This window comes from Carlito syrichta, unplaced genomic scaffold (genome assembly GCF_000164805.1).
Source record: "Carlito syrichta isolate Samal-C Ts95f unplaced genomic scaffold, Tarsius_syrichta-2.0.1 Scaffold309824, whole genome shotgun sequence".
Classification (NCBI taxonomy): Eukaryota; Metazoa; Chordata; class Mammalia; order Primates; family Tarsiidae; genus Carlito; species Carlito syrichta.
The window spans coordinates 503,539-519,153 of record NW_007253920.1 but is presented as its reverse complement, the minus strand read 5'-3'; the positions used below and the strand labels follow the sequence as shown (position 1 = coordinate 519,153).

General features: G+C 39.4%; 1 protein-coding gene across 1 annotated transcript in view; it reads left to right on the top strand.

Moving 5' to 3' along the window:
• Positions 1–15,615, top strand: part of PDE3B (phosphodiesterase 3B) — a 197,240-nt gene that overhangs the window by 169,507 nt on the left and 12,118 nt on the right. Inside the window, exon 12 of the mRNA XM_021717516.1 lies at positions 11,102–11,301. Coding sequence (XP_021573191.1) covers positions 11,102–11,301 — 200 coding nt within the window. The remainder of the gene's footprint in view (positions 1–11,101; positions 11,302–15,615) is intronic.

The window sequence follows — 15,615 nt, the reverse complement described above, 5'->3', positions numbered from 1 at the left end:
ATTTTTGCATCTGTGTTCTCCAAAGATACTGGTCTGTAGTTTTCTTTTATGTTGTGCATTTTCCTGGCTTGATACCAAAATTATACTGGCTTTGTAGAATGAGTTAGGGAGAATTCCTTCCTTCTAAAGCTTATGGAGTAGCTCCAGTAGGATTGGTGCCTGATCTTCTTTGAAAGTCTGGTAGAATTCAGCTATAAATCCATCATGTCCTGGACTTTTTTGTGTTGGTAGAGTTTTGATTACTGATTCAGTGTCACTACTCATTATTGATCTGTTCAGGATTTCTATTTATTCCTGATTCAGGTGTTAGGGGGTTCATATGTTTCTAGGAATTTATCCATTTTTCTATACATTGTCTAGTTTGTTTGCATAGAGGTGTTCATCATCATCTAATATGATCTTTTATATTTCCATGACATCAATTGTAATGACTGCATTTTCATTTCTTACTGAGCTAATTTGAATCTTCTCTCTTCTTAGTCTAGCTAGCGATCTACCAATTTTGTTTATCTTTTCAAATAACCAACTTTTCTTTCATTGATCCTTTGCATTGACTTTTTTGTTTTAATTTTGTTTAGTTTTGCCCTTATATTTGTTAATTTTTTACTCTTCTTTTTCTGGTTCCTTGAGGTGTGACATTAGGTTGTTAATGTGTGATCTTTCAGACTTTTTGTTGTAGGCCTTAGGTGCTATAAATTTTCCTCTGATCACAGCTTTTGCTGTATCCCAAAGATTTTGGTACCTTATGTCATTGACATTTATTTTAAGGAATTTTTAAGTTTCCATCTTGATTTCATTGTTTATCCAGAGATTGTTCAGGAGCAGATTATTTGATTTGTATTATTTGTTTAGTTTTGGGAGTTTTTCCTGGAGTTGATTTGTAATTTTATTCCATTGAGATCTGAAAAGGTACTTGATATGATTTCTTTTTTTTTTTTTTTTTTACCTTATTGAGACTTGTTTTGTGGCCTAGCATGTGGTTTGTTTTAGAAAATGTTCTATGTGCTGATGAGAAAAATATATATTTTTTAGTTTTGCAGTAGAATATTCTATAGATGTCTGTTAGGTCCGTTTGTTCTAGAGTCCAATTTAAGTCTATTGTTTATTTGTTGACATGCTGTCTTGATGATCTATTTATTGCTGTCAGTGGAGTGTTGAAGTCTCCCACTATTATTGTGTTGCTATCTGTTTTCTTAGGTTTAATAGAATTTGTTTTATAAATCTGGGAGCGCTGGTGTTAGGTTCATATATATTTAAAATTTTTATATCTTGTTGAATTGATACCTTTATCATCATATAATTACCTTCTTTTTCTTTTTTCACTGTTGTTAAAGTCTGTTTTATCTGCTAAGAGAATGGCTACTACTGCTCATTTTTGGTTTTCATTTGTGTGGAACCTTTTTTTCCCTTTATCTTGAGTCTGTGGGAGTCTTTAAGAGTAAGTGGGTCTCTTGAAGGCAGCAGATGTTAGGATTGTGTTTTTTATTCATTCCCGCAATGTATATCTTTTAAGTGGGGGCATTTAAACCATTTACATTACAAGTTAATAATTATATATGAAGGACTATTCCAGTCATTGTGTTGATTATTAGCTAGTTGTTTTGTTTTCTACATTGTATTAGTGTTTTATAAGCCCTGTGAGTTTTATAATTTCCATTTTTTCTACTGGTGCATTTTGACCTTTCATTTTAATGTTTAGAACTTCTTTGAGCACTTCTTGTCTAGTGATAAGAGATTCCCTCAGCATTTGTTTGTTGGAGAAAGGCATTATTTCTCCTTCATTTATGAGGCTTAGTTTTGTGGGATATATAATTCTTGGCTGACAGTTATTCTGTTTGAGAAGAGTAAAGATAAGCCCCAATCCTTTCTGGCTTATATGGTTTCTGATGAGAAGTCTACTGTTAGTCTGATAGGTTTGTATTGATAAGTTCTTTGATGCTTTTATCTCACTTCTTTTAGAATTCTTTCCTTCACATTGGCTTATATGGTTTCTGATGAGAAGTCTACTGTTAGTCTGATAGGTTTGTATTGATAAGTTCTTTGATGCTTTTATCTCACTTCTTTTAGAATTCTTTCCTTCACATTGACTTTGTATAACCTAATGACTGTATGCCTTTGGGATGACCATTTTGCAATGAATCTTCCAGGAGTTCTGTGATCTTCTTATATCTGGATGTTTAAATCTCTGGCAAGAACAGGGGAGTTTTCCTCAGTTATTCCGTCAAATAAATTTTGCAAATCTATTGCTTTTTCTTCTTCTTCAGGAATACTTGCGATTCTTAGGTTTGGGCATTTTATATAATTCCACATTTCTTGGAGACTTTATTCTGTTCCTTTAATTCTTTTTCCCTTATTTTTATTTGATTGGGTTAATTCAAAAGCCTTGTCTGCAAGTTCTAAAATCTTTTCTTCTACTTGGTCTAATCTCTTGTTAACACTTTTCACTGTGTTTTGCACTTCCTTAAATGAGTCTTTCATTTCCAGAAGTTGAGTAGTTTTCTTCTAAGTGTCTATCTCTTTGGAGAAGTTTTCATTCACATCCCAAATAGTTTTTTAAAAATTTCTTTATATTGGTTTTCAACTTTCTCTTGTGTTTCTATGAGCAGTTTTTAATCAATCTTTTGAATTCTTTATCTGGAATTCCAAAGATTTCATTTTGATTAAGATCCATTGCTGGAGAGTTAGTGTGGTCTTTTGTGGGAGTTGAAAAACTGTTTTTTCATGTTGCTAGGATTATTTTTCTAATTCTTATTTGGGCAGACTTATTTCTTCTTATTATTGTTAAATTTATTTTTGTTTCATTTTTTTCTTTCCTTTAGGGATGTGTCTTTAATGTAAATTATTATTATTATTTTTGAGTTGGAGTCTCACTCTGTCGCCCAGGCTGGGGTGCAGTGGCACACTCACAGCCATCGCAGCCTCGTCCTGCTGGGCTCAGGCATTCCTTCCGCCTCAGCTTTCCAAGTAGCTGGAACTACAGGCACGCACTACCATGCCTGGCTTATTTTTTAACTTATTGTAGAGATGAGGTCTCACCAAGTTGCCCAGGCCTCGTCTCGAACCCCTGAGCTTGGACAATCCTCTTGCCTTGGCCTCCCAAACTGCTGGGATTACTGGCTTGTGCCACCCCGCCCGGCCTAATGTGTATCATTTATGCTCATCTTTGACTCTGGGTGCTTTCAGTGGTGAAGGTTCTGTTTGTGTTCCTTGGTTGTAGAGAATCTTTGCATGCTGCCTTTCTCAGATGCTGCTTGTAGTACCAGTTACTGGGAGTGTGTGTAGGATCTTTGTATCCTATGGGTCTATAATGTCTGAGGACTCTTGAAGCTTATCTCATTTCCCAGTGGTGTGGCATGCTCTTTTTTTAACCAGTATTTTTTCTCTGTATTGAAATGTTCATCCTTCAAGCCATTAGGAGGCTGTCATGGGTGAGAACTATATACAATAAAGTCTCAGCCCTTTATAGAGGCAGTTGAGGGAGCTCCCAATAAGATGCACTGAGGTCTTTGCTGAGGGTATGAAGGGAGCTACTTAAGCTCCACTGCTAGGTTGTCAGGAAAGTGGTTCACCTTTCTGTTATTCCCCTGTCCTTTTGTTCTGGATTTTCAGATCAGACATGTACCTCTGTCTACCTGTAAGAACCCTGATGTCCCTAGTAGAAAGGGATTGTAATTCTATCCCTTATGCAAGCCTGAGTCCAAAGGGCCCACCTCCCATGGGGCTGCGGTTACCCCAAAATGCTGCAGAAAAGGCATCAGTAGGCACACTTTTCCTGAGCTCCTGCAAAAGAAGTGAATGTCTGCAGTGGTGGGCAAGGGAGTGAAGTCTCCTTCTCCGAGATCCTTCACGGGCACCAGGGCTACTCAACTGCTGGGGCAGAACTGCTGCCTTCCCTCACTGAGCCCAACACTGTGCCTTCATATCTGCTGAATGAAACATCCCTTAGGCAGGGAGTTTGGGGACACAGAGAAGCCAGAATTTTGCATTTTTAAAAATCCCGTCCGGTGCACCCCCTGATGTGGAGTATTTCCTCTTCCCCTGGGAATGGTGATGTGGGCTCGACTACTCTGTGTCCTGTAGCTCTTCTGGATCTAGCTGCTCTGTGGGGCTACCATAATTCAAGTGCTAAGGAGTGTCTGCAAGGAAACCAGTAATGTGAGAGCACAAACATTGAATCCTGAGGAGTACTGGTCATTGATGTCTCTGGAAGGCCCTCTGGAGAAGCTCTCCAATGCCTCAGACTGTGGACTAGTCTGCAAGATGTGCAGTGACATAGGCTTTGTTTTAGCTCCTGAAGGCAGTGTTGGGTAGAGCTGGACTGGGCTGACCAGTCCTCTGGTTTCCCAGTGGCAGGTGCAAGCACCAGCTCTGATGGGATTGACAAAGGAACGTCTTAGACTCTCTAGGGTTTTCTTGATTGGTTATAGCCTTAGTGTGGTGGCTTTCTCAATCGCCAGCTGTGGCAGTGCTGTGCTGGGTATGCAAGGCATGTGTAGTGTGGCATGAGTGACCGGAGTGGTGTAGTTAATGGTGTTAGCTGAGGTCTGGGAACAGATCTTTCCAACTACTGTTACTGTGTCAGATATTGCAATAGGCTGTGCCTGGTGACTTCCAGCCAGGAGGTTGCTCTTGCAGGAGAGAGCCAGTGGTGGTGGTAGCTAGTGGCTTTCTGCTTGGCCTATATTGCCCCAGAGAAGTACCCAAATGATGCAGGTGAGGGGCAGAGCTATGGGACTCCCAGAATTCACTGTCCATATTAGGCATTTGAGGCAGGTGGAGAGGGAAGGCCGGTTGAGGAGGACTAGGTCATATAGGTCTGTCTCCAGCTTCATCCTTGTGTGTGCAAGTAGTGAACCCAGTGGAAATTAAAAGGGAGTCCATTGGCCTCTGGGGTAGTGTCGCAAGAATGAACAGAGTTGCCTTTACTGCACAAAAGAGTTTGCATAAGGAGAAAGGGGTGGCTGACAGCGGCAAATCCCACCCACTCCCATACCTTTGACACAGGCAGTCTGTGTGCAGGATGCAAAACTGCAGCCAGCTAACAGTTCTCCCACCTCCAGCTTGTCTCAGAGAAACTGCTGGCAACAGTGGAATTTGTTCTTGGGGCAAATGAAAGCTTCAGGTCTTCCTGTTCCCTCCCTGGCCTGGCAGTTGGCTACAGGACATAGCTCGCTGGAGTTGAGCTCTCGGATGGCACAACTGGAGCCGCTCAGGGCTTGGTTGCCTGCACAGTTCCATATGAGTTCCAGCAGCATGCTGCTAGTAAATATCTAGGCAGTGTCCCATGTGGAACTGAAGTCTCTTGAGGCTCGAGGGACTTTCAAAGTCCATGGCAGGAGTGCAGAGCTCCTAGGTTCACTCACTCACCCTTTTTCCATACAGAGGCTGCTTACAGTGTGTGCTGACAACCCAGTTGAGGAGGATGCTTGGTTCCAACCTAGACTGTCTGATTTCTCTCCTTTTTTCTCACTGTGGGTTCTGCTGCTTCTCTCATGGATCTCACAGTGTGCTCGTGAGTCTCATATTCTGAGTGCTGAGTTTCTCTTTTTAGTTTGTTTCCTTTCCATGAGAAAGGCACACACTATCTGCCTTTAGTTGGCCATCTTAAACCCTTATTCTGCTTTTACGGTTTTTGACTTAAAGTCTATTTTGTCTGATATAACTAACCTTGCTCTCTTGTATCCATGCATGGAATATCTTTTTCCATCCCTTCAGTTTTAGTCTATACGTATCCATAAAGGTGAAGGGAATTCCTTGTAGACAGCATTGGATTACAGGCTGAGCCACCGCACCCAGCCTCATTTTTTTTTTCTAATATCAGTTACTTATCTGTCTGTGTGTTCTTGCATCTCATAGCACTTTTAAAAGGTGATTATTTTGCCCAGCACTTTGGGAGGCCAAGGTGAGAGAATTGCCTGAGTTCACGGATTCGAGAACAACCTGGGCAACTTGGCGAGTCCTTATCTCTACAATAAATAAAAAAAATTAGCCGGGCGTGCCTGTAGTTCTGGCTACTTGGAACACTGAGGTGGAAGGATTGCCTGAGCCCAGCAAGTTGACACTGGGGTGACTGTGAGCATGCCACTGCACTCCAGCCTGGGCGACTCAGTGAGGCTCCAACTCAAAAAAAAAAAAAAAAAGATTATTTTGAATTCTCTTTAAGAAATGGTGTAGATCTCCATTTCTTTGGGGTCAGTTGCTTAAGTTTTATTATTTTCCTTTGATTGTGTCATATTTGCCTGATTCTTCATTATCTGTGTAACTTTTTGTTGATGCCTGTGCTTTTGCAGGATTAAAACACCTCTTCTAGTCTTTACAGTCTGGTTTTGGCTGGTTAAGATCTTCTCCTATTAGTTCTCAGGCTGATGGAATTGCCTCCAGGATCACAGTTGAATGAGATTGCAGCTGGGTCATGTGGCTGCTACTAGGTCCACAGTGGTGTTCATGGTTGGTAGGACTCTTTTTTTTTTTGAGTTGGAGTCTCACTCTGTCGCCCAGACTGGAGTGCAGTGGCTGCTCCCGGCCACCGCAGCCTCGAACTGCTGGGCTCCGGCGATCCTTCCTCCTCAGCCTTCCAAGTAGCCAGAATTACAGGCATGTGCTACCATGCCCGGCTGATTTTTTGATTTATTGTAGAGATGAGGTCTCGCTGCCCAGGCGGGTCTCGAACCCGCGGACTCAGGCAATCCACTCACCTCAGCCTCCCAAAGGCGCGGGATTACAGGCTGAGCCACCGAGCCCAGCAGTGGGACTCTTATCAGGGTTTCTAGCAAGGATAGATCCTGCCTGGTTCCTGGGTGGACTGGACTGTTGCCAGTACTTAATCTGTAGGGCTGATGCTGGGATAAGGGTCTGCACCAGGGTCTGTAGATGGCAGGCCTGTCTCTAGGTATGCAGGCAAGTGTGGCTTCCTTTGGATCCCTGGAAAGGCTTCCACTGGATCACTGGATAGGTTCCTGAGCAGGCAGTACTGTCCCGGTCTATGTCTGAGAGGTGCTAGATTAGAGTTGTAGGGCTACTTCAGAGCCTACAGCTGAGACTGAAATCTTTACAAGCATATATCCACATAGAACCCTGGCCAGGCAGCGCTGCTCTCTGTCTATAGCAGAGGAGGGCTATGCTGAGATTCAGGGTTGTTTCAAGATCTGCTATGGGACTAAGGTCTGTGAGCCTGTCTTTTGTGGCACTATTTTGTGTGACTTCAGGGCTTCTTGGTGGATGATTTTGATAGCAGGAATACGGCCAGACAGGGCCAGTAGCAGAGTGCACAGGGCTGTGGGGTTATTTCTAGTCTGAAGCTGGGACCATGGTTGGTTCTGTCACCTATGTGCAGAGCTATCCTCTTAAAATGACTGTCCTAGGGCTTAGGCTCCATCAGTGTTTCACAGACTCATACCTGAATCCCAAGGCTCTCAGAAGGACATTTCTGTCTGTGAAATGATGTTGCTGGTAGGTGACATGAGTGGGGATCTCTTGTCCCTCCGTCTTGCTGACATCACTCCTCTTTTCATTTTTTTGGTAGTATCTGTTGGAGCACAAAAGTTTTAAACGTTGATGAAGTTAATTTAACTAATTTTTTCTTTCATTGCTCATGCTTCTAAGTGTTATATCTCAGGAATCTTTGCCTAATCCAAGGTCATATAGATTTCCTTCTATGTTTTCTTCAAATAGTTTTAGAATATGCTTTTAAGTTTAAGTCTGTGATCCATTGGAGCTAATTTTGGGATATGTTGTAAGAGGAGGTCCAACATTGTTTTATACATGGATAACCAGTTGTCTCAGCACCATTTGTTGAAGAGTTCTTTATGTATTCTAAACACAGTGAACCCTTAAATGTTATTCCATCAGATTTTCTACCTGATAAGATGTGAGCATTAAGTGAGATAACATATATGAAAGTGCCAAACGTCATGTCGGGCACACAGCTGGCTCTCAACAAGGCCTTGGCAGTGTTGTTGAAAACCAATTGACCATAAATGTGAGGGCTTATTTTTAGACTTTCAGTTCTATTTCGTTGATCTATTTGTCTTTCCTTATGCCAGTTCCACATGTCTTCCTAATTGGAACTTTGTAGTAAGTTTGGATATTGGAAAGTGTGAATACTCCAACTCTGTCCTTCCTTTTCAAGATTGGCTATTCAAGATTGTCTTGGCTATTCTGGATCCCTTGCATTTCCATATGAATTTTAGTTTTGGCTTGAAAATGTCTACCAAAAAGCCAGGTGAGATTTTCTATGGATTCTTGAATTTGCGAGTCACTTTGCAGAGTTCTGCCATCTTAACAATGTTGCCTTCTGATCCGTGAAAATGGGTATTTTTCCATTTATGTAGGTCTTTAATTTTTTCAGTAATATTTTACAGTCTTCAGAATACTAGTTTTTCATTTATTTTGTTAAATCTAGTCTTAAGTATTTTATTATTTTTGATGCTATTATAAATGTGGAATTGTTGTCTTAGGTTTGTTTTCTGTTTGTTGCTAGTAAGTAGAAATACAGTTGACTTTTGCATGTTGATCTTGTCCCCTGCAATTTGGATGAGCTAATTTATTAGTTCTATAGTTTTTCAGCGGATTTCTTGATGTTTTCTACATATATAAAATCATGCCATCTATAAATAAGGGTAGTTTTGTACTTTCTCTTCAATCTGGATTTTTTTTTACTGAGGCTTCCTTTTAAATATGTTGGCAAATTAAAAGAACCACCATTTTCTGAAAGTAAGTAAATGAATGGGATTCACAATAGTTATATTCAGTTGTCCTTGCCAACTATGCTGTTTTTCACATTATTAATTTTTTGTTAAGCATATATAAACTGTCTATTGATATATGTCAATTCCAAGTAGTTATTGAATTGCAAAAGATTTCTTTTGCTAGTTTTGATTTTTGTTAATGTATTTTAAAATTTTAGGGGAAATCCAGAATACACATAGGAAAAATTCAGATTATTAACTCTTAGATTAACAATTAAAGTTGGCCGGGCTCGGTGGCTCAGCCTATATAATCCCAGCACTTTGGGGAGGCTGAGGTGAGTGGATTGCCTGAGCCCACGGGTTCGAGACTAGCCCAGGCAACTTGGCAAGACCGCATCTCTGCAATAAATAAAAAATTAGCTGGACATGGTAGTGCACGCCTGTATTTCCAACTACTTGGAAGGCTGAGGTGAAAGGATCGCTGGAGACCCGCAGGTCGATGCTAGGGTGGCGGTGAGCCTGCCACTGCACTCCAGGCTGGGAGACAGAGTGAGACTCCAATTCAAAAAAAAAAAAAAGAACAATTAAGGTTTTTTTTATTAGAATTTGTTTCCCCTCCTGGGAATATACCCAGAAGAATATAAATTGTTCTACAAAAAAGACACCTGCACACACATGTTTATTGCTGCACTATTCACAATAGCTAAAACATGGAACCAACTGTACTGCCCATTGAAAGTAGAATGGATAAAGAAAATGTGGTACATATACATAAGGCAGCATTGTGCAGCCACAAAGAAGAACAAAATCATGGGCTTCACAGCAAACTGAATGGGGTTGGAGACCATCATACTAAGTAATCTATCACAGAAACAAAGAACTGAATACAACATGTTCTCACTCATAAGTGGGACCTCAACAATAATCACATGAACACAGGGGAAAGATTGGCAGTCACTGGGCACTCTAGGGGAGGAGAGTGGGGGACATGTGACAACATAAAGGGTACCAGGTCTACTACCAGGGGAATGAGGGCCAGTTAGAAGTCTGAACTTCACCTGCATGCAGCCTACATATGTAGTTAATCCTCACTTGTACTCCACTGTCTGTAATAAAATACAAAAAAAGTGATTGCTTACATATATCCTGAGTCACATATTTGACTATCTTGTTTTTATTTTTCATAACTATTTTAAAACTAGAGCTAAGCTAGGCATGGTGGCATGTGCCTATTGCCCCAGTTACTTAGGAGGCTGAGGTGAGAGTTTTGCTGGAGGCCAGGAGTTCAAGGCTGTGGTGCATTATGATGATTTTATCTGTGAATAGCTGCTGCACTCCACCCTGGCCAACATAGCAAGATCCCATCTCTAAATAAATTAATTTATGAAATTCTAGTGTATGTCATTCTAAAGCTCAGTCTAGGTTGAAAATTTAAATAGTATAAAAATAATGAAGTAGCTTTTTAATTGTCACTAATGTATTAAAGTTATTATGTGAAATAATTATTTTGTTGGCAAATATTGAATCAACTGAATTATTAGGATTAAAAAATCATTTTGAACTTTGACAGGCTTGAGCATTATTTCTAGGTTCCACTTATGAATACAACCAAGGAAATTTTGAATCATGGTTTTATGTGCAATCTACTCTAAATATTGCTTCGTTTTTCCTCCTTGGACTTTGTTAAGATCCTTTCAGCAAAAATAATAGAATGATCATCTAGATAGATAAAGCAACCAAAGTACAGAAAAGAAGAACTCAATAGTAAGGCATTAAGACACGAAAAGCAATGTGGCTGGTGAACATACTGTTGCTAACAAGAGGATAAAAATAGTCATGTTCCTGAGATATTGCCCAGTTTTTCTTTCCATTATATTACAAGGAACTTTGTGGAAGAAAAAAAGAAGGGGAGGAGAAGTTGTAATCAGGACTAAAAATGAAATGCAATCTTTCTGGATGAGATTTGAAAAGCATCTATGTTGAGAAGCTTAGTTTGTAATATATTAAATTCAAAATATTTGTACTGTTTTCATCAAATTTTATTCTCTAGTATTGCTTTTTTCTGTTACATCCTATGCCTTGGCCATTATATCTAGTCCATAAATAACAGATGTTTAGAATATCAGAGGTTTTAAAAATTATTATTAGCCTGAATAAGAAAGCATCAAACTGACATGAGAGTCCTATTGTATCTTATAAAGTAAGCAACATCAGGGTCATATTTAACACTGTTCCTCTCTACTAGCATGCATATTGGAAATAGTATACTCTTTCAAGTCCACAGAGTCTATTTCTTAGTTACGTTAACAAATACGATAAGTAATCTTATTATCTATGGGGAATTTTTTCTTTAGCATAACTGTGAGGAAGTTTTATGCTAATGCTGGTTTGTTTTGCTATTTTTTATTCCTCAGATTCTGCTGGTAGACTTAACCCTGGGAGAATTGCTTATATTTCTTCGAAGAGCTGCTGTATCCCAGATGAGAGTTATGGCTGCCTGTCTTCAAACATTCCTGCGTTAGAATTGATGGCTCTGTATGTGGCAGCGGCCATGCATGATTATGATCACCCAGGGAGGACAAATGCATTTCTAGTGGCTACAAATGCCCCTCAGGTAGGAAATACTTTTTCAGAAAACTTAAAGAGTAATTCTAAAAATTTCCAACCATTCTGCCTTCATAAAGTGTTTATAAATTTATAAATGTATGCCTTTATAAAGTGTTCTTTGACTGAATCATATGGCCTTTCCCTCTGACTTTGAGACCCTACTTTTTTTTTTGCTAAACTTAAGCAACAAAAATTTATTCTCTCACAGTTCTGGAGGCTGGAAGTCTGAGATCTAGGTGTCAGCAAGGTTGGTTTCTTCTGAGGGACAATCTAGTCCTTCCCTCTTCCTAGTTTCTGGTGTTTGGCTGGTAATCTTTGGCATTCCTTGGCTTGTAGACACATCCCCAGAGACCCTGTATTTAATTAGTTGGGGAATAATATATGGCATTGACATGATGTGTTTTAGGAAATTAGGGGAAAAAATCACCTTCAACTAGAAAATACTAAATAGTTCTTGAAATAACAGCTTATTGTTTTATGAAAGTCTGGAGTCATTGCTATTAATATTTGTCTTTGATCAAATTGACAAAACTCTGTGTCTAAGATATATACTCCTCCTGGTTAGGTCCATGGTATGGATAAAAGCTGTAATGCTTGAGAACTGTTGGTCTTTTTGCTGCTCCCATTTTTCCCCTAAGATTTGCCTTAATATTCAGACCCTAAATCTCTTGGGCCTAAATATATTCGTGTATGTAAAAGTTTTTCTGGTATATTATTATTTTTGTATTCAGGACAGCTGATAAGATATAAAATTCCTTAAGGGCCACAATTTGCAAAAAGAGTCAGGCATTCCCAGCAGATGGCTACTATAATTGCAATAGCTTTAAACATTTAGACAAAATACAGATCAGGATGATAACTAAACTCATGCATTTGTCTCCTTTTCTTCCTAAGAATTCATTAAATTGATAGTAAGGTTTGAAGCTCATTACAACAGAGGAGAATAAGTGGAAGGGTATTATTACCAGTACATCAAAAAATCTGGAAAATGAAAAACAGATGGATGAATATTGAACAGTAAACAAAAATATAATATAAGGGGGCCATGGTTTTAAGTAAAATTTAGTGTGGTTGTGGGTTAAACAGAATTGACTGGTAGTGGGGCTTGTTTATGCCAGGGATTCATCAAATACCATCTGTATATTTCTAACCCCATGCCTCAAAAAGAGTTAGGTACTCCATGGTTGTTGTGAAAATCACCTCTTCACTTTATCTTCTGTTTTTAAACCTCAGCTCTGATTCTTTCATCTTCTGTAGCCATTTTCATTTTTTTTTTTTTTTTGAGTTGGAGTCTCACTCTGTTACCCAGACTGGAGTGCAGTGGCCGCTCCCAGCCACCGCAGCCTCGACCTGCTGGGCTCCAGCGATCCTTCAGCCTCAGCCTTCCAAGTAGCTGGAACTACAGGCATGCACTACCACGCCTGGCTAATTTTTTGATTTATTGTAGAGATGAGGTCTCGCCAAGTTGCCCAGGCGGGTCTCGAACCCGTGGGCTCAGGCAATCCACTCACTCAGCCTCCCAAAGCGCAGGATTATAGGCTGAGCTGCCGAGCCCGGCTCTGTAGCCATTTTCTATGTTTTTTTTTTCACCTCTATCTCTTTTATACACTAACTTTTTAAAATATAGAGAGTACATTCTCTTGAATCTCAAGCATGTGTGCGAGTAGGGAGGGATGCATATGTATATGTGTAAGTAGATGGAATAGGGGAAGTGTAAATGAGTTAAAAGGGCCATGTGATTCATTTATCCAGTGAAAAAATCACCTTTATTAATAGCTCTTGATTTTCACAGGCAACTTTCTGATGAATTTAAATCTAGTTATTGTTTCAGGAAAAACTATTTTCTAAGGAGCATATATTTCCTTATTTGCAGTACAGTTTTGCAAGAATCAGATGCCCATTCTCTCCAGCTTAACACATCATAATCTTTGAAAGTCCTAGTCATTTGTCAGTCACAGATCTGGGAAGTAGTGGAGTGGACTGGTCAGTAGTGAACAGTGGACAAAGCATTGAATTTAGATCAAGAGACCTGTATTTGATTTCTGGTTGTCCACTTATTAGCTATATGATTGGAGAGTTCAGCTACAAAACAAGATTAGTCTCTTTACTAGTCTCCTTGCACACATATCAGCCAGAGTGCCTCGGATGTGAGCTATATCACTCAGTCCCAAACTCTCCAGTGGCATTCATCTTCCTCTTAGTAAAAGACAAGGTCGTTAAAATGTTCTGCACGACCTTACATCACTTAGCCCCATGAATCCTCCTTTTTGTTCTTACTGAAGACCAGCCTTACTGGTCTCTGGCTATTTTCTTCTCTGTCATGGGCACACACCCTTCCAGAGAACCTTTGTACTTTCTGTCTCGCTGCCCATGTGGCTCTTTCCCTTTCCCTAGATATCAGTATGGTTCTTGTTATCATCTCCTTCTATCTAAAATTTCAAAATCCCCTTCCTAGAACTATTATGCTTCTTCCTTGCTTAATTTTTTTCCATAGCAATAATCATTTAGCTTACTATTTTTTAAATGTATTTTCTTGATTTTATATCTTTCTTCTGTGGAGTATAATATTTCATGAGGGCAGGGGTTTTTGTCTTTTATTCCATAATACCTAGAATAGTGCCTGGCACACAGAAGGTATTTAGTAAATATTTATTGAATGTTGAAGGATGCACTGTAGTAGTCTTAGCTTGTCTAAAATATATTCTGCTCTTCCCAATGTTACAAAATTTATGAGGCCTTTTTCAGCTAGTGTATGTGATATAAGGACTCTTGTGAAAGGTTGGGATTTATTTGTTTGTTTTTTTGTTTGTTTTAGAGAGCAGGATTTATTGAGAGGACAGAAAAGCTCCCACAATGGGAGGTGACCCGAAGGGGTTGCTCAGTTGGGGCTTATTTAATATGGTGAAGTAGGTTATAAAGTAAGTTATTTCATCTTTGGAAGCTTGTTGGGTCTAGTCAGGCCATGATTAGTGAATGACGTTTTAGTTCCACTGTTTTATAGAGAGACAGTAGTATATTTTACCACCAACTGGATCGAGCATTCTTACCATTCTCATGGTAAGGAAAATGTGCTGGAAAGATAAAGGAGGATTCTTGCCATGAAAGAAGGTGAGGCATGTGATCATGTATCACCTGGAGGGATGTCAGCATTAATAAGATTCTGAGAGATTTCTGAGCTATTTTCAAATTAAAAATTGGCTGAAAGATGGAAGTTGGTACTTGATATGTTGGCCTTTCCAGAATATTTTGATGAGATTTTGAGTAAAAGGAAACAAATTTTGGGGTTGAGATTTGTAAATCTGATTTGTCTCCCAAAATACAGATCAAGATGATAACTACACTCATGCATTTGTCTCCTCTTTTTCCGGAGAATTCATTAAAATGATAGTAGGATATGAAGCTTATTACAACAAAGAGGAATAAGTGGAAGGGTATTATCACCAGTACATCAGAAAATCTGGAAAATGAAAAACAGATGGATGACTATTGAATTATAAACAAAAGTATAATATAAGGGGGCCACAGCATAGCTGGAACCCCAGAGAAGCATCTGATGTCATTTGCTCCTGCTTTTTCTCCCTGCACACACATACATATGTGTGTGTACACACACGTGGATGTGCGCACACACACGCACACACACATACACACACACATCTTTAAGCAGAGTAGCCATAACCCTGTATTTACCTTGATCTCCAGGTAACTCATCTGAACTCATCTCTTAGATATAGAAAGAAATTTCCTGGAGAGAATTAGAATTACTAGAGTGGGTGTTAGTTCTCCAGAGCAAATCTTTCTCACTCTGGAAATTTAATAACTGGCACCAATCTAGTTTCTAAAAGGAAAACTTGCTAGGTAGCAAACCCTATCCATATTCACAGAGTTCCTACTCATCCTTTTCAAGGGTAGAGACTCAGCAATAAAACATACATAACTGCAGAGGGAAGTTACACCTGGAATTTATTTTTAAAATATTAACAAATAATCAAGAATCATCAGACATAGCATCAACAAGAAGCTTGGAAAGAAAACTCTTACGATGAGAAGAATAACTGACCACAGAGGAAAAAGATAATCAAGGCAATAGAAAAGCATTTAATTTTTTTTTTAAAGTGTTCTCAGGGAATTTGAAAAATATTGCATCCATAAAATAACAACAGGAACCATTAAAGGAAACATCAGAGAGCAAGTTAGAGCTTTTAGAAACTAAAAAATATTACAGCAGAAATTTTTTTTTTTTTTTTTTGAGTTGGAGTCTCACTCTGTCGCCCAGACTGGAGTGCAAGTGGCTGCTTCCGGACACCGCAGCCTCAACCTG